Genomic DNA, 21,395 nt, shown 5'->3' with positions numbered 1-21,395 from the left:
GTAAACCTGGTATCGACACAGAGATCCACCCCCACTATTCATAATACTGATATTGGCATATATTGTAAAATGATGTCAGTTTAAGCATTTCATATGGTATCCAAGTATTATCTATTCATATATTATATATTGTGGGATAATAAGAGTTCGAAGGACAGAGGAGAGAGTTATGAGAGAAGACTGAGGGAAAACGTAATGCAAAAACACAATCGAAGACGACGAAAACAAAATTTTGATTATTTTACGAATCGAGTTCCATTTGTTTTGTCTCCGTTGCAACCTTCGCCACCTGTGCCTTATTCTTAGCTGACGGCGCCTGGATAAGATCGATGCCACGTTGAACTTCTCGTGCGTTCTCACTCTTCTCTCTCTCTTTGTTGCCTGCCATCCGGTTCTTGTAGAATGCACGTTCACGGCGCTGGCGGATTTCATGTACTCGTTTCATCGCCTTGACGGTTGTGGCCATCAGATCACGATCGTAGCGCACAGGAACATTGCGGCGTTTCTCAAATTCAAATGTGGAATCCTATACAAATATATTAGGCTGGGCTTATATATGATTACACCAACAATTCTTAGGCCACTCACGATAGTCATTTCTTTGCCTGCCGCCTTTCTGAATGCTTTTGTCCAACGGACCTTGCGTGGGTTCCTCTTCATCTAATACCCAAAATAGAATGTTAACAAGATTTGGCTATCAAGAAAACTTGAAAAAGATATACCTTAAAGTTCTTATGGCATTTCGATCGACAAAATCTGAATGACTAATCGTAAGAAATTCAAGTATTAGAAGAATACCGAGAAGAAAAGTGAAATTCAAAAATTTTCACTGATATGATCTAATGTCGAATTCAATCTAGGTATATTACCTTACTGTCATTTCTAACAAACATAACACCGTGCCCAGGATAGCACACACTACTGCAAAAATAACACCTGTCTAACCTCATTTTCTATAACTCTTAATCGATCTCAATGTTTAATGAGTAAGAAGCATTGAAGAATTTTAAAGTATATTTTGTTTACGAAATGTGGCTTTGTTGTGACTTTTATCTAATTTGACCCTCAATTTTCATTTTTTTCGTGTATCGCGTTTATTTTTTTGTAATTTAATAGAATCACAATAAATAATCATAATTTTGAAATGTCAACGGAGACATTGGATATTCCTTCTGATCTTTATTCTCTTTTCTCCTTACCAAAAACAGCTTCCCCCAATGAAATCAAAAAAGCGTATCGTCGCCTTGCTTTACAACATCACCCTGATAAACATCAAGACCCAGAAGCGCGCAATGCAGCAACTCAGAAATTTCAACAACTTAGTTTTGCCTATGCTATCTTGAGTGATTCAAAAAAAAGAGATAGATATGATAAAACAGGTGAAATTGATGGGCTTGATTCTGTATGCGGAGATGCAGATTGGGATGCATATTTTAAGGAAATGTGGGCCGGAGTTGTAAGTGCAAAGTCAATCGAAGAATTTGCGAGAAAATATCGAGGTGAATTCCTTCGAACTTTAAGCTCAATTAATTTTCTTGTGATGCTAAATCTCAAATGCTTATCAAATTCTATTGCAGGGTCTGAGGAAGAAAGTAATGAGGTTCTCGCAGCTTATGAAGTGCACAAAGGAGATATGGATTCTATCCTTGCGGAAATTCCTTGCTCCACAGTTGAGGATGAGGAGCGATTCCGAACCATTATCGAAAACGCAATCAATGCAAAGCAAGTAAAGAGGTACAAGTCGTTCCGCGTCGATACAAAGGCCCAGAAACGGAGAAGAGATATGGCAGAGAAAGAGGCACGCGAAGCAGAGAAATTAGCGAAGGAGATGGGGTTGGACAAGAAATTGAAGGGAGAAGAGTCTCTTGGACAGCTGATAATGCAAAGGCAGAAGGAACGCATGAGTGCACTCATTGATGGTTTGGAAGCAAAATACGGGGCAAAAAAAGAGAGCCAAGGAAGAAAGTCCAAAAAAGATAAAAAGAAAGAGAGTTTGGAAGGAGGCGAGGAGTTCGTGGAACCTAGCGAAGAAGAATTTCAAGCAATACAAGCAAAACTCATGAAAAAGAAAACTGCAACATCGAAGGATAATGATAAGCTGGCTAAGGAGATCAAGGATCGAGGGGCAAAGCGTATGAGTGCACTGGTCAATGGCTTGGAGAAAAAATACGGGAAACAAGGAAAATATAAGCAGAAAAATAAGAAAGAAAATGGAAATACTAATGATGAGGAACAGTATAGTAACAACGAGGAAGAAGAGGATAAGGAAGAGTTTGAGGAACCGACAGAAGAGGAGTTTCAAGCTGTCCAGGCAAAGCTTATTGCTCAGAAAAATGCAAAATTGGAATCCAAGAGTAAAAATATAACTGAGACTGTTATCGATGGAACACGCAAGTCAAAACGTCGTAAAAAATAACCAGCTATCGTTTATTCGAGTTGATTTATTTATATTTGATTTCATTCTAATATATGTCTTATTATGTAGTAGCATAATTTGTTGATGATATATAAATGATAGTAAAGCAAGAAAATAACGAAAATAACTATAGTATTAGTTACAATAGGTAGCGAACTTTTGCACCGAGTAATCAGACTATTATCCGAACTTCGATGTCATCTATAAATACCTCGGTCCTGTGTGATCAAGTCTCCGGTGAAGGGCTGCGGTGATGTCTATGTAGTCGGGGTCATTCTCTGCTGTAATAATTCCGTGACGTATCATGAAGTCAATGACAACTAAAGAAAGAGAGAAACTACGATGTAAATACATATACTTGGATAGTGGTCCAAAAATTAAAGTTAAAGACATGTCTACCTAGTGCAGAGCATGGCTGGAACTCTCCTGCACGAATGCGTTTTTTTACCTAAATTAAAATCGTATGTTAGACAATGTAAACGTGCACGACATCCCTTTGTTTATTTACCTCATCCATATCCCAAAGATAGAAGCTTTCTACCTCTCCGTCGCATGGCTTTGGTTCAATATCTAATGGCATTTCGAGATCATAGCAGTAAATGGTTTCGGCAATAAGGCCGACATAATCATGAGTAAAATAAGTCACTGCTCCGACAGCTATTGACTGAATTGTTATATCTATAATTAGGGAACAAAAAACAAAGATATTGTCAAACAAGTTTTTCAAAATACTTGCTTTCTCCGCGACATCTCGAGGAATACTAGCTTCTTCTTCACTCTCTCGAATAATAGTCATACGGGGAGAATCTCCACAAGTAATACCCCCTCCGACCTACTTTATATTCAGGTCATACTCTTTTAAAATAACATATACCGAATTAATTATTACCGTATTATCCAAATATCCTGGCCAAGTTTGCTTGCAGGGGCTTCGTCGCCCAATCCACATTTTAATACCTTCCGCTGTACGCACATATCCATTCATGTGTGATCCATAAGCAGCGATTCCAAATATGTATGCTCCAGACCGTTCTATAGACATAGCCAAGCCTTTTTCATGGGAATCATCGCCGTAAATAGGGTATAATTCATTTCTCCATCCCTTAAGGCACGCGAACGTTTGCTCCTTCCGCCAGTATTCAAGCAGACGATGCATCACATCGCACCGCTTCTTATAGTCATTCACCCATCCAGCAAATTCCACACATTTCTCTCTAATCACAAAAGGCTGTTGTCCCTCTGGAAACAAGGAATTGTATGAACTTAAATGTGGAATAGTGGAATGGTGTAGGTAACCAAGTATAGCGCCTGATGAAAGGCGCCAGGGAACGAGAGAATCAAGGATTACATTGTCGCATTTGCGGATTACTTCTAAGAAAGAATAGTGTTTATTCTCTTCCATTATTATTTTATCCTCAATTTTTGTCTCGAGTACTGAAAGTTACGTTCGCGTCAAATAATCGGAGAGGGCGATTTGGGGAATTGGCGGTTTTTCTAATTTTAGATGAACAGAAGTATTATTATTTATTTACAGTTTGTCAAGCAACAAGGGAGATAATAAAATAATGTCAGATTACAAGTATCATTCGACAATAAAAGCAAATCAACAAAAAAAAACAATGTGTATAAAATTGAAATATTCTCCTGTGTCTAACTATGGTAAAAATTGTTGTAACTCTTCAACAACTTTTGCCATTGATGGGCGTGCTGCTGGATTGTGGTCCTATAATGGAGGAAAGTCAGCAATCATTATTTTTATAATATTTTTAAGCCACTGGTATACTACTCACCCACATCTGCTCAACGAGGGATATGAGGGCATGGGGATAATTCTTTCTTAGTCCTACCGTTGGTGGCCTTTGTTTTTTTCTTCCAACTAGAAAAAAGGATTAGGATACCATTCAAGATCAAATCATAGTTGTATTTACCGTTTTCATATATTTGAAAATTGTTCAACCCTTCAAAAGGATATCTACGTTCGGGCCATATCCACGTCAAAATTTCCCAGAAAATAAGAGCACAGCTGTAGACATCCACTTTTTCATTATAGACAGGTGAAGCTGTCCAAAATTCGGGAGCTTGCCAATTTGCTATTTAGTACAAAAAGTCAAGCAATTTAGTACAAAATCATATACTCATACTTAGCGAAGAAACATTACCTGTGCCAACTATTGAGTGCATCACACTCGCACGTGTATGCTTGATACGTGCCAGTCCAAAGTCGTTGATTTTTGCATGATTTTCTTTTATCAGGATATTGATACTCTTCAAATCACGGTGGATAATAGCGGGTCTTCTTGTGTGCAGATAGCTATAGAAAGAAATAAATTATGGCGCTCCGATAACGATATAAATGGCAATTGTTCTTACTTCACTCCAGACGCAATGTCATATATAAGCTCCAGCTAATAATATATAAAGTGTAGTTTGAGAAATATTACAGCGTTTGTATTCTAGCAATATCAAGTTAAACACTCACCATTTTATCAAATTCAGGAGGATCCTTTTGTCTTATCCAATCGAATAAGTCTCCATCCGCCAACTCCGTTATTATACAAATCGGTGGTATTCTCGTGGAAAGAGGGTCGAATGAGGGAGTGGCAACTCCAATAAATCTTACTATATTATCGTGGCGAAGCATGCGCAGTACTTCCAGTTCTTTGATATCATGGTCGGTTAGGTTTGAGATACGAAGTTCTCCAATAGCCACAGGGGTGCCTTGGAAAGTTCCGCTATAGACATCTTTAAAAGCACTGTAATCAAAAAATATTTCAACATAAATACTGGACTTGGTAAATTATGAAAATAATGTATAAAATTTTACCCGCTACCAATTTTTGGTCCTTTAACAATTGCATCAAAAGGGATCCGAAAATCCGCCAGATCCAAAGCATCTAAGTCGGGTACACGTTGGTCATTAGGAGCACTCAACGTAGTTGTTTGCGAAGGTGACGGTGGGACAGGAACTCTGCTATCTCTTTCTAAATCTTTTGTGGGCTTGTACTGCTTCTCTTTTTTATCTCTCTCTTTCTCTCTTCGCTCCCTTCTTCTGCCCTTGTCTTTCTCCTTTTCTCTTTTCTCATTCGGCTCTACTACGTGATTTATTTCATTTTCTTTTTCGCCCTCAATAATCTCCTCTTCTTCATCTTCGACTCGTGTGTTTCTCGACTCTTTCTTGTTCTTATTGAATCCAAGAGATTGGCGCTCAATCACAACTTCTACTCGTTTGGCTTGTTGCCTTCTTCTCAATTCTAAATCAATTCCTCCCAAGTTTGCTTTGCCATCTTTGGCTATATTATGCAAAGGTTTTTGCAATTGAGTGTTTCGGAGAAGTCGAGCTTCGGCTTTAATCGCAGCGGTACGCTTTGGACGGTCTTGTAATGTTTTCTATTAATCAAAAAACATGTAATGATCTATAATAATATATCATATTAAAATAGCCCTATATATACCCATTGCATCAAGCTCTCAACAAGTTCTGGTTTCGTTTTTCCTTCTACATCCAAGTTCCTTTCCATACATAACTTTAACAATCGGATCTTCGGAAAGCGTAGTAACAGTTGAGGATTCTGATCTAACGGATCATCGTCAAGTACTGTATGGTATAAAGGATTAAGAAAATAAAAATTTAAAGATATAATATTCGATGAATCATCAAATAGAGTGAATATTTTACCAATGGAAGCCAGATCTGTCTCGACTCCCAGCACGTCAGAAGAAGATGAAGAGTTGGATCGACGCCTTCGGCCTTTTCGCTTCTCCTTTTGGCGGTGCATATTACGAGTCATGACAGGCATGGTGACAAATAATTTGAATGACGATGGTTTAAATTGCAAATGAAAAAATTAAATGAAGGTGGAGGGGGGAAGCCATAAAAATTGCTGCTTCGAATCTGATTTAAGACTAATCACGCCTGAGAAATGAGGATAAAAAAAATGGTTAGTAAAAGTGCAAGGATATAATATGGGTTTCTCAATAGGTTAAAACCACACAATATAAGACGCGTTTTCCATACTCGAAGATTCGGATTAATTAGCGGCTTAGCTGATTGATCTCAAACGCGCTTCTCCAGACTTGAGCTAGTGGAATATTCGGGGGTCCTTTCGTTTCTCTTTCCTCCTCAGCTCGCTTCATGTACATTGAAATTACGCATAAATAATTTTTAAAGGTAACATTGCAATCAATTATCTTGTTGATCTTTTGGTTTCGAGAAAAAAATGCTTTCCTCTGGATTTTGTACTTGAATCTTCTATAAATACTTTTTATCGGCATATCAATATACCTTTATTTTGTCGAACTTTATTTATTTTCTTCTCTTCTTGAATAAGATAACATTTCTAATTTCTCTTTGCCATCTCTCATTTTTTTTTAACTTAGATTTTTATTTCACTTGCTCCATTTTTTGATTAATTCATTTAGGTATGAATTTTCTGTTTGTGTTATTCAATGTTCTGAGAGCATCAATACTAATTTGGGTCCCCATCTTATTCCTGTAGAAAAATAACCTGATCTTATTGTAGTGACAAATCCTTCTTCTTGCTTGTTTTTAATCGGGTCTATGCAAGTTCTCTGATTCTGAAATAAGAGGTGCGTTAATTTAGCAGGCAGATTTTATTTCTCACTACTCAAGATCTTTTCACACTTTTCTCTCTTGAATTAGCTTATAATTATCCTTTGCTGATCAAATTTCTTGGGCACCAAAGAAAAGTATATATAAATCAAGTGATCATGCCGTCTACTCATCTTGAAGACAACAACCGATGGGCACTCTCCAACGATGGAAGCCACTATGTGTTTACACTACCCCTTGAGAAATCGGAAAATGACGATCGTGAATATCGTCTTGTGCGGCTGCACAATTGCCTAGAGGCTCTTCTCGTGCATGATCCAAACACGGACAAGGCAAGCGCAGCATTAGACGTTAATGTTGGGAATATGAGTGATCCGGTAATAATACTTATATTAAAATATTCGCTTAAGAGTTACTTGAATATATTTTAAACTGCAATAGGAAGATTTACAAGGCTTGGCCCATTTTTGCGAACATCTTCTATTCATGGTTAGTCTCGCTTGGCCCTATTTTTCGCTCTGTCCATTGCATGGACTAACAGTGTGCAATGTGTATTTTATAGGGAACTGAGAAGTATCCCAAAGAAAACGAGTATAGCCAGTATCTTTCCAAGCACTCTGGTCAGGCTAATGCCTTTACTTCCTACGTCAACACAAATTATCACTTCGAAGTAGCGCATGATTATCTCGAGGGTGCACTTGATCGATTCGCCCAGTTTTTTGTACGACCATTGTTCAATGAGAGTTGTACTGAACGAGAGTTAAAGGCGGTTGATTCTGGTAATTGAGTCTATGTTAAAGCCATTTTGAAGGTGATCACGTAAAGCTCAATGAAAAACGTTTTTATAGAGCATAAAAAGAATCTCCAGTCTGATGACTGGCGACTATTTCAGCTTGAGAAGACATTATCTGACCCATCCAACCCCTACCATCAATTTGGTACGGGATCGTTAGAGACTCTGCTTAATGAGCCCACAAGAAAAGGAATCGACGTGCGTGCAGAATTGCTTAAATTCTATGATCGCTACTACAGTGCCAATGTAATGAAGCTGTGCATTTTAGGAAGAGGTAAGAATAAGTAGTTTTATGCTTGCCACTGGATTATTTTAACTTAAGAAATGCAAACTTGAATTTCTAGATTCACTCGATCAACTTACGAAATGGACTGTTGAGAAATTCTCTGAAGTGCGCAACACAAACATTGAACCTCCACGATTCGAAAATAATCCATTGACGCCGAATGAACTGGGGGTAAGTGCTATGCTGCCAAACCAAAATTGGTATTATACAGGCATGCTAGAAAAGACATTTAAATCCGTGCTATTATTTCACATAGACATTGGTATTTGTAAAATCCGTGAAGGACGTGCGTGGTTTGGAGCTTACTTTCCCGTTTTCCGATCAGCATCGACTATTCCGCGTTAGGGTAGATATTATTCTATTCAAATATAAACTCGCTTCGCTTCTAACACTGCCTTTTATTGTCTGACTATAGCCGGGCCGATACCTATCGCACCTAATAGGACATGAGGGCAAAGGTTCCATCCTTTCGCTCCTAAAGAAAAAAGGGTGGGCAAACTTCCTCTCCGCAGGGTCAAATCATTCTGCAGGATTCGAATTCTTTAAAATTTGGGTAGATCTGACTGAGAATGGGCTAAGTAATTTCCACTCTTTTTATTGTTAGTAAATACAATAGCTAAAATGCCTATTAAATTCTAGAGCACTACGAGGAAGTTATAGAGATTGTATTCCAATACATCGAGCTATTAAAGAAAGATGGGATTCAGGAGTCGATATTCCGAGAGGTAATATTTTAAATGGATTTTTCGCGTTTTTTTCTCTATTCATTGTCGATGTATTAGGTGCAATCCCTTGCCTCCACATCATTCCGGTTTAGTGAAAAATCTAAGCCACTGTATTACACTACTCATGTTGCGGGGCTAATGCAACGCCCTTATCCCCCCGAATGGATACTTTCCGGGTCATCCCTCATACGTGAATGGGATCCTGACTGCATTCGACGGGAAGGGCTCAATTACCTTCGGCCAGATGCATTCAGGTATTTAAGATTTAATTGTTCAAGCGAGAGCAGAGTATCTCAAACAATCTTCTATATAGGGCGTTTTTGATTAGTCAAAAATTCGACCTACCTGTGGAGTTAAATAAGCAAGAACGTTGGTATGGAACCGAATACCATGTTGAGAAACTTTCAGAGAATTTGATGAAGGTGAGAAATTACTACCTATATTTGTGGCATAGTAGGCAAATTGATATCTTATTTATTGGTTGGTAGACAATTTCGAGAACAAAAGAAAATCCGGATCTCGAGCTCCCTGGGGCAAATGACTTCATACCTAAAAACTTTGAGACTCACAAAGTTCCTATAGAAATGGTAAATGATGTTGCATTTCCTGGAATAAGCGTTGAAGCTAATTTTTTTCTTCAATAATTTAGCCAGCAAAAGAGCCAACGCTAATCAAAAATACGCGTATCACTCGGCTATGGCATAAAAAGGACGATACATTTTGGGTTCCCCGTGCAAATGTGTGGATTCTCTTCCGCAACCCCTTCACACATACGACGCCTGGAAATTATGTGAAGACCTCGTAACTATTTTTCCTTATTGCGGATATTTTTGTTAATTGCCATACTGGACCTCTTATCTGACCCTCAACTTCTATTCCGATAGCTTGTTTATGGACTTGCTCCAAGACTCTCTTAACGAATACGCCTATGATGCAGATGTAGCTGGATTAAGTTACTCATTCGAGAACCAGACAGAAGGCATGCTATTCTTGATGGAGGGGTACAACGACAAGATGCCCGTTCTACTCGAAAAGGTAGTGCATCGAATGAAGAATTTCACTGTAGATATGAGCCGATTCACATTTATCAAAGATCAGGTATGAGCTAGGTGATTTTCATCCGATCTACAGCCTAAAATTTGATTTTGTTTTGTTTGCTTCCTTTTAGCTACGACGGCATTACAAGAATTTCGCCCTTGACCAACCCTATCAGCACGCTCTCTTTTATCTGTCCTATATTTTGCACGAGCGTAGCTGGACGCAAGAAGAAAAGTTGCTTGAGCTCGAAAAGATTACTGCGGAAGAGGTCCAGAACTTTATCCCGTTCATCTTCTCGCATATGCATTTTGAATCAGTGATGCACGGGAATATTTTCCGCGAGGAGGCATTACGAATGATGGAGATTGTAGAAAATATTATAGATCCCCGCCCACTACTGCCAAGCCAATTGATAGGACCGCGTAGTCTGCTATTACCGAAACAAGGGGGTAAATTTGTGTATCAACGCGAGTTGACGAGTGTCGAGAATTTGAACTCTGCAGTGGAATTCTACTGCCAGGTCGGAGATGTCACAGAAGTACCTTTACGTGCACGACTCAGCCTACTTTCACAGATCGCTCAGGAGCCTTGCTTCAACCAGCTGCGAACAAAAGAGCAGTTGGGCTACTTCGTCTGGAGCGGTGTCCGTAAGCATCCTGGAATACTGGGATTTCGAATTATCGTTCAGAGCGAGCGTGATACACAGCATCTTGAGGAGCGCATCGAGGCCTTCCTTGCCCAGTTGCGAAGTATTATTGAAAGCTTGACAGAGGCGGAGTTTAAGGCACAGGTTAATTCCCTGATTGCAAAGAAGCTGGAGAAGGATAAGAACTTGCAACAAGAAACCCACCGATACTGGGTGATTGTGCATTCCGGGCTCTATGACTTTGACCAGGGTAAGTGGGCAATATAATCCTTTATGCAGACCAGCCACCATACTAACCATGCTTAATCATCTAGCGGAAGTCGATGTCAACGAGCTGAAGCGTATTGAGAAAGAAGATCTTTTACAATTTTATGACAAGCACATCCATCCTTCCTCGCCCGTGCGCAAGAAACTCTCTGTGCATATCCGCTCGCACAAGGCCATTCGGTCTCCTCCGGCTGCCCGCCGGAGCCCCACGCCAGAGCATCTCGAGAGCCTACGAATGTGTCTTTCGACTCGAGGGGTTGCGATCAAGCAGGAAGATCTGGAGCGTGCGATTGAGGCGAGTAGAGATGGCGAGCTAGAGCAAGCCCTTCGACAACTTTTGATAGACGAGACTAAGGCGGAGGAGGAAGAGGTAGAAGAGATGATGCGTGCATGCGCAGAAGCGCTCTCCCTTACTCCTTGTAAAGCGACTAAGCTAAATGCCGATGGCCGTTTGGCGCCATCGCCAGTACCACCTGGATCACACGTGGTCAACGGCGAGGCCCTCAATGGCAATGTTATTGTCACCGATATGCACGCGTTCAAAGCGGGCATGGAGCTTTCCCGCGCGGCCGTACCCTTGCGCCCTATCCCGCCGCCGTCCCTTGCCACACTTTAATAACGGGTCTTGCGATGGTAGCTAACTTCCATCTGCGCAAACATTTCTTTACTAGTATAATATTTCGTAGTTTTCGGTAATAGAAGTGCAAGGAAAGAGTGAGAAGGAAATGGTTTGAAAATATAAAAAAACGGAAAAAAAAACAAATAAACATAACATTGAATTGAACTTTTTTTCTTGATGTACTTTTTTTCTACCGTTTCATTCAGTTTTGGGTTTGGGAGTGGGGGGGTATTTGTGATTTCAATTGTTTTCCAGCTTTCTTGATATAAAGCAATAAGAAATAACGTAACTGAATTTTGTGAGCTTGTTCGATTTAGATAAATTCAATCTTGTGCTGGGTTGGGGTTCCTTTTTCACTCTTTCTAATAAACATTGATTTAGAGTATTCAACTTCCTTGCATGGTGAGCTTTCAACTCACAGAAACCATTGTCTTCCATCTGCATTCTATATATAGGATTCTAAGCAATCACGTGAAATTGAGTAGAGGAGCGGGAGGGAGGGTAGGAGGGGCTCTTTGCGGCTGCTGTTCATAAGGGGACAAGCAGAGATACCGTAGTAGGCCTCAAGCGCAACCGCAAATTTGATTGCAATGTTGGGGAATTGAGCAAGGACTGCTTTGAGACTTTTTGATACAGGCAGATCCGTTCCTTTGCTCTTTTAATTTCTTGCTAATGAGGACACCGCAATATTCCTTTCTTGGATCGCACCCCATGACACAAAAAATTTATTTGATGTGTTGAGGGCGATCAACTAGAAGGCAATTGACGTGGTGCTCAACTTTCACCCTCCTCTTTTTATTTTCTTTTTTTTCTATTTTCCCATTTCTCCCTGATTGCCCTCATTCTTTTGCCTGACAGCTGGAAACATATTTGAAATACATCGGCAGCCCGCCAATATTTGAGATCATTCATCCGCTATTTCTTGTGACTCCTTGTCATTAACATTGTTTTGCAATTCTCTCTTCGTTGCAGGACTTGGCTTTTTCACCGTCACTTTTACATAGAGTTTTTATTCTCTCCTTCTATTTTTATACTCTCTTTGTAATTTAATCCGCCTCCCAATGGTCGATCAAACACACTCCGATCCACCCTCACCACAATCAAACTCGACCCATAAACCGTCTGTGCCAAGAACCTCACCGTCGCCACCGCCCCAATCAAGCGATGATCGAAGGGTACGGCATGAAGTTGGGTAATTTCGCACATTGATTTTAATCTTGGGAAATGCTTCTTGCTTATTTTCACCGAATCACCCATTACAGGAAGCTATTCATTGGAGGGCTGAGCTGGGAGAGCACGAATGGTGAGAATTTAATGCCTTTCAATAGATTTTTCATTGCTTATGTCAATTAATTGTCTCTTATTTTACTATTGTTTTGATTGTTATCCTTTTTATGGCTTGTAGAAAGCTTGGCAGAGTACTTTTCAAAGTTTGGACAGGTGAAAGATTGTGTTGTTATGCATGATTCGGCCGGACGTTCCCGCGGGTTTGGCTTTGTGACATTTGCAGATCCTGAAGTGTTGGAGATCGTATTACAGCAGGAGCATGTCCTTGATGGCAAGAAGGTTTGACGGTTCCTGCGATACCTATCAGCTGAATGGTTGCTTACAATCTATGATTACTAGGTGGATCCAAAGCGTGCTATACCTCGCGAAGAGCAGGATCGCACGGAAAAAATCTTCGTTGGCGGTGTGGCCCCTACTGTATCAGAGGAGGAGTTCCGCGACTATTTCTCACGTTTTGGAAATGTTCTTGATGCTACCCTGATGACATCAAGGCAGAGCGGTAAGTCCCGTGGATTTGGATTCGTAGTATTCGAGTCTGGCCAGAGTGTAGAAGAGGTGCTCCGCAGAACCGATTTGGAGCTACACGACAAACGAGTACGTATTTGTTTAGTGGCTATAAATTTCAAATGAAAGAACAAGGACGTATTCACTAACCTTAATTCGCTGCTTGAATTTTTTGTATATTGCAGGTCGAAGTTAAGAGAGCGATGCCAAAGCACAAGAGTAGGCGCCCAATGCCACCCAATATGATGATGCCCGCAATGTATTACCCACCGACGGGAAGAATTTACCCGCCTTCCACGGCGACTCTCTACCCTCTTCCCCCTGCAACTGAAATGCGCTACCCTGCTGGTGCCTATATGCGTGCAGGCGGCGAAAATTTCCCCCCACCGACGGCCTATGCCGCATACACTGATAGCTACGGGCGACCGGTAATGGATCCATCGGCTGCTGCTATGTATTACCGTTATCCGCCTTTACCGGCAGGCGCGGCAGTCGGTGCCGGTGGTGCATGGCGAGCCGAGGGTGGGTATTCTTCTGCGAATACACTGGGCGAGGGTAAAATTGAAGGGTTCACCTATCCGCCCCCCTCCTCGCTTCCTCGGCCATCAGGTTAAGTTATATTTTGACAAGATTTTGTTTTAATTAATCTCTCTTTTTTTAATACTCTTTCTCTTCATCCTCTTGCTTGTACATTCTCTCTCTGGTCTTGTTTGTATTTTTTTTCCTGTCTTTTTTACAATTTTTTTCAACTTTTTTTTATTTTGAAAGGTTCCTCTCTTCTCTCCTTTTTTAATATTTCCTGTTGTATGTTTTAATATTTGTATACTTCTTTTCTTTATCCTTTTGTTCTGTGTTTTCTGTGTGTATGTGGGTATATTAGTTTACTTGTTTTCTTTTTTCTTTTCTTTATTTAAAGAAATTTTTATTTTTAGAATGTGAAATAGGATATGAAAGAGTTTAGAAATACACGAGATAAGTTGAATCTCGTATAGCAAAGCACTCTCAGATGGTCCTGAAGTGACAGCTATAGATTTATTGAGAGCAGAAGGGAAATACAAAATTTTAGTTCCATCAGTCTTCTGCCAAACAAACAATACTGCAGAAAGGTGGATAATTCAAAAATTGAAAGCTTCTTTAGAACGTCTGGCCATTCTTCAAACTTTACATTCTCTGACTGATTATATCGAAGGATTTTCATTAAGCATATTGCCTAAACCCAGACCATTGTAAAATGTTCAAAGAGCCGCGACATCTCTCCAATCTATATTGCAACTGCAAAAAGCATTTGGAGCGACTCCGGAGAAAGAGAAACGAACGCAGCTTTCACTTGAGCGGTAGATTGGATCGGGTGAACTTCTGATTCCTTTTTTTTTTTTTACACTCATTGAATTGGATAGTTATAGGTATCGCGATGAGGCATTAGCGGATTAAATCATGCGGTAAATCTGAAAAGGATACGTGCCTTACGTATTGCGGATAAACAAAACGCTGTTTTTTTTTTCACTCGGGAACCGATATCGCTATTCCATTCGTGATCCGTTTTATTAAATCTCTTGTACTTGACATCACATATAGAGGGGGGGTTTCGCCTTAAACCCACTTAAAATTTAATCGGAATTTTATCTAAATGGCATTTGTTTAAGTAAACCCTTGAATTTGCTTCGGATAGCGTTAATTATGCCCCTTATCTAATGTTTGGATAGTCCTCTGTCTAGTACTATCTTATTCTATTAATCGTTTGCAGTGAATAGGTAGAAGAGAAAAGGTGATTGCTATTAGCAGTTCTATATTAGATGATATTGTGAGTATTCAGAAACACCAGAGCGTTCAACAGGTAGACACTATAATAATTGAACAGAATACAAAAAAACCAAGATTGGTGCCCAAAGATTATCTAGAGCCATTAATAATTTATCCATCCAGATTCCTGCACAAGTGTCTTTGGTGCCCTCAAGCCCATAGTAGGTCATATGCTAAAAGAATAAAGTATCCCGGTTAGCAACTCTTTGGTCCAATGACGTTGTGAAATTGACATGCATACGTCCTCGGGATCACCTCTGAATGGAGGAAGCGTGCCAGAGCATCGGGGATCGCCTGAATCTTTACACTGAATAGTGATGCCCGTTTTATCGGTGTATATCGCAGGTGAAAAATGCTATCCGATCAATTCTAATTTAGTATAAGACTTTTTACTTAATTATGATATAAGCATCCTAACCTTGCGGCCATTTCGCAGGCTAAATAGATGATACCAAAAGTCATTAGCATTCACTAGAGACTTTATTAGAAAGCCAGCGTTGCTGTAGTAGTCAGCAAAGCGGATATTCCCTGGGGCAGGAGGACCGAGTGTAATCAAATAGAGTTTTTTGGGATGAATAATATTATTGTCATAGAGATCCGCAGCCATATAACAAGCCATCATTCCTCCAAGGCTCCAACCAATAACCTCCAAATCATAGGCAGGATAACGGCGGGTTTTGTCCATTATCATACTAATGAATTTGTCGCGTATTCTCCTATATAGCATGTAAGCGCCTATCAAAAATGCATTTGAATTAGTTTTCCTCCGCGTTAATGTTTTTCAAATGTATGAATATACCCGAGTGAACTTTTGCGCCAGGCACTTTCGGATAGTTCATGTGAGGGGCAACCATAAGTTCCGCAATATTCTGTGGCCACATCAACCATGAAAAAGCAACCACTACCACCTTTCGAACATCGTCTATTGCTACATATCCTCCCTCGGCAGAAATGTTGTCGTAGTAGTAAGAAACGTCTTTCATGTTGGGAAATTCGTTACAATAGGCTTTGCAATCATAAGCACTTGATTTGAAAGGACAGCCCGCATTGAATGCCATTTTGGTGTAAGTACGTAGCACTTCGACTTGTTGTCTATTGAGTGTATAAGGGTCTGGAGATTCTGGGATGGAGAGCAATCCTTGCGCAAGCGAATTGGCTGGAGAAAAACTGAAGGTCGAGCCATTTAGATTTGACTGAGCAGTAGCAAAGAAGAAGGAGCTACTGGAGAATGTAGATAATATTGCCAGTGTTGTAAGCACATGCCACCAACATAAGCAAAAATCTGGTAGATAGAGCATTATAAACCTCAGATATAAATAATAACCATAAGGTAATAGAGTGGTCTCATATACTATGTGTACAAGATCCTTGTCAACAAGTTGAAATCCATGTTATGGCTCAGTTTTAGACGATCTTCTTTTATACAAGGGTGTGTAAGAATCATAAACCATCGCAAAAGTTCGTATTTCAGTGGCAAAAGCGCAGTGTTGATTTCAGAATATATCAGAAGGATCCAATTTAATATACATAATAGCATTTGTCTTCTATCTCTAATATTCCATTCAGCTATAATTCTGGCTGGCAAAAAGGAATATGTTATTGAGCTGAGTACATTTGGGATAGTGTAAATGGCAAATATAACTTTTGGATTAGGACATTTGAGAGATTAAGTGGCAAGAAAAGAAATTGGGCTCAGGATATCACTCTATAATTCTTGCCGAGGCTATGGCATGATCCTAAACATTGTCCTGAAGGCGGTCTGAATAATCCATCTTGTATTACTTAAAATGAAAGTGTGAAAAAATGAGTTCATTGATTCCTATTCCGCATGAATTGACTTTGTGTGGATAAACTAAATACACATCCAAATGAAATTCAGTTAAGTTTTGAACATTGGCTTCATAGCTGATATAGTTTCGGGTAATAGCACAAAAGGCCAAGATTTCATGGTAGATATAATTTCCAAGGTATGTACTGGTCCTAGTAACAAGAATTGCTATAGTATTAATCAAGATTGATTGTGAACACAAGGAAATTGTATCAAGTCTCTATTCTAAAAATTCGATATGAATGCAGAATCACTATCAATCTGGATTAATATGCCACTTTTATATTCAAGAATGCTTCCAAATCGCTTGATGATACTTGCGATAGAAAATTAGAATTTGTAGCCTGCATCTGAAAGGAAAAGCGAGTGCCTTTAGTCCAATGGTAATAGTTCTTGGTCACTTAATGGATTAATATCATGATGCACTTTATATTGAATAAAGAATTTGTCAATTGTGGCTGTATTTTTCTCGTATCTGAGGAAAATTATTCAGCAATTTTATGGAAACACGAACAAAATGAGTACTTCTACCCAAGATTCCACCAGTTCGATATGGTCACATTTACCAGAGCACGAATCACCTACAAATCTTAACAAATCACACTCTAATCACCCCATTACTAATTCTTCCTCCGATACTACCCCCAAATCTCCCACTAAAGCTCTCCATCCATCAAAAAAGCGCTTCTCTTGTCAAAGCCGACACAATTATTCAAAAAGAGATGAGCGAGATGAGGCTAAAAACGAAAAACAATCTACAAGCAAGGGATATGTAAACCCAGATCGTGTTTTATCCGGGGGAAACGCGTACCATCATTTGCAAGAAGATGACCTTATTAAAAGGATGGAGAGAATCAGAATTCAAAATGAAGAGATTAATCGGAAGCGCCTTGTAAAAATATTGATTTTTCTATTTTTCATAGTGTTTACATTAAAGGAAGCAAATATTTTGTAAAATACAGGAAGTAGAGGATGATATCAGGGCTTTTGAAGAAGTTACGGAGCGCGAGGAACACCTTAAAGGAGAAGAGCTTAGAAGAATTGAGAAGGATAAGTCGGAACAAGAGAAGAAAGAGAGAGAGACCAAATTGCTACAAGAGATGAAGTAATGATATCAACCTACTTTCTCCTATATTGACAAATGCCAACTGTCCATATTGCATAGGGAAGCGAGAGATGCGAACGTTCAGCGTAAGCTACAGGCCATTAAATCGAGAGAATGGGATGCGCACAAGTCAATTAGAGATAAATAAAGGAGTCAAGCTTAGATAGTTTCTCAGGCTTTTGTTCTAACTGATGTGATTTTATTCTGTTTGATATCAATAAAATTTTGTTAAAAGAATTCATAAAAATTGCATGCTTGGACTTATCTATATTAGATTTTCATCCACCAATCACAGTAGCTCGATTCGCCACCAAGTAACCAAAACCAAACTTGAATCGACGCCAAACTACTTTCATCATTGTGCGGGAAAGAGATAGAATGGAAAGTGACGCCGCTTTCAAGAGTATATAAATTGATATTTTTTGTCTCATTCCTACCCAACACTTCTTCAATTGATTTTAAATATCTTTGAATTAAAAAGCATAAACGTAAGTATTCTTCACATTTTCTCTTGTCGAAACACCTGAGACAAGTCCCTGTAGGATATCGCAGCTAATAATTTTAAATTTTCAGCAATACAAGTCGAAAATGTCTTCTGATAACAAGGATCAGCAGCAAAAGTCGCAGCCCTCGACTGTGAATGCTTATTTAAACTATGGTATATATCTTAGCGTTTAGTTATTTTTTGCTCTTATATCCATTGTTATTGAAATCATTGTGCGTATTTCTCGTATATTAGCCACCGGGGTTACACAAGAACAAACCGGTCGTATTATTGGCAATACCAACCTTGAGCAGGCAGGTGCTAATCTGAAAGATGCAGGCAACCGCGAACTTGAGGAGGCACGCCGACTTGCTCGAGAGCAGGAACCCGACAAGACTCGTGGTAACTACAACACTCTTGTTGGTGGTGTCAAGGAACAAACTGGGGCAATGTTTGGAAGCGCTGATACTGCTCAAGCAGGCGCAAAACAACGTCGCGAAGGTGAAGTTGAACACCAACAGGCCACTGCAGCGGAATATGTATCTGGCGCACAAGATAAAACAAAAGGATTTATCCAACAGAAGGTAGGAGAGTGGACCGGTGATGATTCAATCGCGCAAAAAGGAGTGGCACGAAAAGTAGAGGGACAGACGAAGATGGATTACAACCAGTAGTGCTATTTACATAGTAGTTTTAGCCCCTAGAAGTACCGAGCGTTTGATTTTATGTAGCACCCATCAGTATTATATGATTCTAAGAATTGTGTATATCGCCATTTGTTCCTATATTGTTCTTACGAATCTCTTGTTTATGTCGATTAAAATCTAATTTTCTATGCTCTATCTCCATCGCACGCTTTTCGACTGAATTTGGAGCTTTATTCTTTTCATATACTTATAAGTTATCAAGGAAACTAGTGAATAAATGGGAATAGTAAAATCGAGTAATAATTCTGTGACTGTACCCTGTATGTAGCAAGCATTTCACCATGGGGATAACTTTTTTTATTGTTGACAATTCTGCAGTCACACATCCTCTATTTTTTTTGACTTTAATAGTGTTTGATCTCCTTAGGGTATACTGTTCGAACAATGTCAACAGAATACAGAAAATTAACAATCAAGAAATATCCTCGTCTACCGGGAAGAAAGACACCCGAAGAGAGATATTGGAGAAAATTTAAGGTAATTGATTGTTTTAGTTGTGTCCAGAATAGTGTTTAATATTATGCCTTGACAGTCTCCTATCTTAATCAAAGAATATGGTCCTGTAACCTCAGTGAATTTTTCACCTGTTGCTCCCTATGATTTTGCAGTGACCTCTTCTGCTCGAGTTCAAATATATTCATCTAAAACACATTCTGTGCGTAAGACTATTTCAAGATTCAAAGACGTTGCTTATGGTGCCAGCTTCCGTTCCGATGGACGATTGCTTGTCGCAGGTGATGAAACTGGGTTGGTGCAGGTATTTGACGTGAATAGTAGAGCAATTTTAAGAACTTTTCGCGAGCACAAATTGTAAGGGATTGCTTATTATATGGTATTAATCTGATCAATTATTAATTTAATCTTGACCAGACCTGTGCATGTCACTAAGTTTTCGCCAAATAAGACTTCACTTTTGACTTGTTCTGATGATAAGACAGTGAGAGTTTGGGATTTAGCGACGGAAAATATCGTACACACATTTGATAAACATACGGATTACGTTCGCTCGGGAATAGTATTCGAAGATAACCCACACTTGGTACTTTCTGGTGCTTATGACCAGACAGTACGCCTATTGGATCTGCGTTCAGGTGATTGCGCGATCACAATGCCATATGGTGCGCCAGTTGAGGATGTAGTTTCATTCCCTGGTGGTGGAATGGTTGTCGCAGCAGGGGGTCCTCAGTTCAAAGTGTTTGACTTGTTGTCCGGTGGGCGATTACTGCAGACTGTTTCGGGCCATCAGAAAACTGTGACGAGCCTGTGCTTTGATAGCGGATATTCACGCCTGTTAACAGGTAGCTTGGATCAGCACGTGAAGGTCTACAATGTGCAGGACTATCGCGTTGTGCACAGTGTTAAATACTCTTTGCCAGTACTTAGCGTTGCTTTATCCGTATGTTATTGTGCCAAGTTAATGCATCTTCACATTTACTTCAACACTCTTTACTCTTAACTTTAGCCCGATGACTCTCTTTTGGTGACTGGTATGCATAACGGACTACTTTCTATCCGTCAGCGTCAAGTTAGGCCCCAGGAAGTGGCACGTAAACGCCAAGCAATCGCAGCTCGTGGTGGCACCTACCAGTATTTTATGCGCGGACAAAATCACAGCGCTTCCGCAGACGATTTTCTAGTTGAAGCAAAGCGTCGAAGAAGGTTACGCGATTACGACCGCTATTTGAAGGCATTTCAGTATGGAAATGCGCTTGACGCTGTACTCCGCACCAACAAGCCCGCTCTTACGACAGTTTCACTGTTGCAGGAGCTAGTTCACCGTGATGGTCTAAAACAGGCACTATCAGGGAGAGATGACCTTTCTCTCGAACCAGTGGTCCAATTTCTAGTCCGATATATTAATAACCCTAGATATACCTCATTACTAGTTGATGTTGCAAACACAGTGATTGATATGTATCGTCCTGTCCTTGGGCAATCCCCTCTTATCGACGAGTTGATGTTCCGACTCAGGGACAAAGTGAGGCAAGAAATTGCATTCCAGAAGGAAGTTTTAAAAGTCGTAGGTTCTTTGGAGATGCTCTTTTCTAAATCCAGCTCTTTCGCGTCTGCTCCTAAGGGACCCGAAAATAGCAATAGTAAATTGGTGTAAATTTATAGAGAGAAAAAAAATTTAAATTTTATAAATAAACCTTTGAATATTTTATTTCAGACTTTGAATACTCATTTAGATCTGTTATTGATATCGATTCGTACTTATTTTAATCTCCAATACATCGAATTTACTACTCTCTATCAAGTCATCATTCTCATATTTTGCATTAGATTCCGAGTACGATAGCTACGTTTATATCTATACATA

At 39.6% G+C, this 21,395-nt stretch overlaps 10 protein-coding genes across 10 annotated transcripts; 6 read left to right on the top strand and 4 right to left on the bottom strand.

Annotated features, from left to right (window-relative positions):
• Nucleotides 1-241: 241 nt before the first annotated feature.
• Nucleotides 242-950, bottom strand: VTP21DRAFT_3540 (uncharacterized protein; the record flags this gene model as incomplete). The annotated part of the gene is made up of 4 exons (XM_069393854.1): nucleotides 242-526; nucleotides 589-660; nucleotides 723-764; nucleotides 870-950. The coding sequence occupies 4 exons, from the start codon at nucleotides 948-950 to the stop codon at nucleotides 242-244; spliced, it is 480 nt and encodes a 159-aa protein (XP_069248978.1).
• Nucleotides 951-1,144: 194 nt separating this feature from the next.
• On the top strand, nucleotides 1,145-2,416 carry VTP21DRAFT_3539 (uncharacterized protein; the record flags this gene model as incomplete). Its single annotated transcript, XM_069393852.1, has 2 exons — nucleotides 1,145-1,499; nucleotides 1,578-2,416. The coding sequence occupies 2 exons, from the start codon at nucleotides 1,145-1,147 to the stop codon at nucleotides 2,414-2,416; spliced, it is 1,194 nt and encodes a 397-aa protein (XP_069248977.1).
• Nucleotides 2,417-2,617: 201 nt separating this feature from the next.
• Nucleotides 2,618-3,818, bottom strand: VTP21DRAFT_3538 (uncharacterized protein; the record flags this gene model as incomplete). The annotated part of the gene is made up of 5 exons (XM_069393851.1): nucleotides 2,618-2,736; nucleotides 2,816-2,864; nucleotides 2,925-3,080; nucleotides 3,153-3,248; nucleotides 3,306-3,818. The coding sequence occupies 5 exons, from the start codon at nucleotides 3,816-3,818 to the stop codon at nucleotides 2,618-2,620; spliced, it is 933 nt and encodes a 310-aa protein (XP_069248976.1).
• Nucleotides 3,819-4,070: 252 nt separating this feature from the next.
• Nucleotides 4,071-6,213, bottom strand: VTP21DRAFT_3537 (uncharacterized protein; the record flags this gene model as incomplete). Its single annotated transcript, XM_069393850.1, has 9 exons — nucleotides 4,071-4,139; nucleotides 4,207-4,292; nucleotides 4,345-4,506; nucleotides 4,576-4,727; nucleotides 4,787-4,821; nucleotides 4,896-5,169; nucleotides 5,241-5,803; nucleotides 5,869-6,011; nucleotides 6,093-6,213. The coding sequence occupies 9 exons, from the start codon at nucleotides 6,211-6,213 to the stop codon at nucleotides 4,071-4,073; spliced, it is 1,605 nt and encodes a 534-aa protein (XP_069248975.1).
• Nucleotides 6,214-7,144: 931 nt separating this feature from the next.
• VTP21DRAFT_3536 (uncharacterized protein) lies at nucleotides 7,145-11,357 on the top strand (the record flags this gene model as incomplete). Its single annotated transcript, XM_069393849.1, has 15 exons — nucleotides 7,145-7,363; nucleotides 7,428-7,475; nucleotides 7,549-7,765; nucleotides 7,835-8,053; nucleotides 8,124-8,236; nucleotides 8,322-8,411; nucleotides 8,481-8,643; nucleotides 8,705-8,790; nucleotides 8,848-9,044; nucleotides 9,104-9,212; nucleotides 9,279-9,377; nucleotides 9,440-9,591; nucleotides 9,675-9,888; nucleotides 9,959-10,724; nucleotides 10,789-11,357. 15 exons carry the CDS (start codon nucleotides 7,145-7,147, stop codon nucleotides 11,355-11,357), a joined length of 3,261 nt encoding a protein of 1,086 aa, XP_069248974.1.
• Nucleotides 11,358-12,421: 1,064 nt separating this feature from the next.
• Nucleotides 12,422-13,765, top strand: VTP21DRAFT_3535 (uncharacterized protein; the record flags this gene model as incomplete). The annotated part of the gene is made up of 5 exons (XM_069393848.1): nucleotides 12,422-12,552; nucleotides 12,623-12,663; nucleotides 12,766-12,926; nucleotides 12,987-13,241; nucleotides 13,337-13,765. The coding sequence occupies 5 exons, from the start codon at nucleotides 12,422-12,424 to the stop codon at nucleotides 13,763-13,765; spliced, it is 1,017 nt and encodes a 338-aa protein (XP_069248973.1).
• A 1,161-nt stretch (nucleotides 13,766-14,926) lies between these two features.
• VTP21DRAFT_3534 (uncharacterized protein) lies at nucleotides 14,927-15,934 on the bottom strand (the record flags this gene model as incomplete). The annotated part of the gene is made up of 5 exons (XM_069393847.1): nucleotides 14,927-14,935; nucleotides 15,023-15,124; nucleotides 15,193-15,306; nucleotides 15,370-15,686; nucleotides 15,751-15,934. 5 exons carry the CDS (start codon nucleotides 15,932-15,934, stop codon nucleotides 14,927-14,929), a joined length of 726 nt encoding a protein of 241 aa, XP_069248972.1.
• A 1,362-nt stretch (nucleotides 15,935-17,296) lies between these two features.
• Nucleotides 17,297-18,032, top strand: VTP21DRAFT_3533 (uncharacterized protein; the record flags this gene model as incomplete). Its single annotated transcript, XM_069393846.1, has 3 exons — nucleotides 17,297-17,671; nucleotides 17,742-17,884; nucleotides 17,945-18,032. The coding sequence occupies 3 exons, from the start codon at nucleotides 17,297-17,299 to the stop codon at nucleotides 18,030-18,032; spliced, it is 606 nt and encodes a 201-aa protein (XP_069248971.1).
• Nucleotides 18,033-18,472: 440 nt separating this feature from the next.
• VTP21DRAFT_3532 (uncharacterized protein) lies at nucleotides 18,473-19,042 on the top strand (the record flags this gene model as incomplete). The annotated part of the gene is made up of 2 exons (XM_069393845.1): nucleotides 18,473-18,542; nucleotides 18,624-19,042. 2 exons carry the CDS (start codon nucleotides 18,473-18,475, stop codon nucleotides 19,040-19,042), a joined length of 489 nt encoding a protein of 162 aa, XP_069248970.1.
• Nucleotides 19,043-19,459: 417 nt separating this feature from the next.
• VTP21DRAFT_3531 (uncharacterized protein) lies at nucleotides 19,460-21,185 on the top strand (the record flags this gene model as incomplete). The annotated part of the gene is made up of 4 exons (XM_069393844.1): nucleotides 19,460-19,552; nucleotides 19,608-19,885; nucleotides 19,946-20,471; nucleotides 20,538-21,185. The coding sequence occupies 4 exons, from the start codon at nucleotides 19,460-19,462 to the stop codon at nucleotides 21,183-21,185; spliced, it is 1,545 nt and encodes a 514-aa protein (XP_069248969.1).
• Nucleotides 21,186-21,395: the final 210 nt, after the last annotated feature.

The sequence above is a fragment of the Calcarisporiella thermophila genome, assembly GCF_041956535.1.
Source record: "Calcarisporiella thermophila strain CBS 279.70 unplaced genomic scaffold VTP21scaffold_18, whole genome shotgun sequence".
In the NCBI taxonomy this organism is placed as follows: Eukaryota; Fungi; Calcarisporiellomycota; class Calcarisporiellomycetes; order Calcarisporiellales; family Calcarisporiellaceae; genus Calcarisporiella; species Calcarisporiella thermophila.
This window is presented reverse-complemented; position numbering and strand designations above follow the sequence as displayed.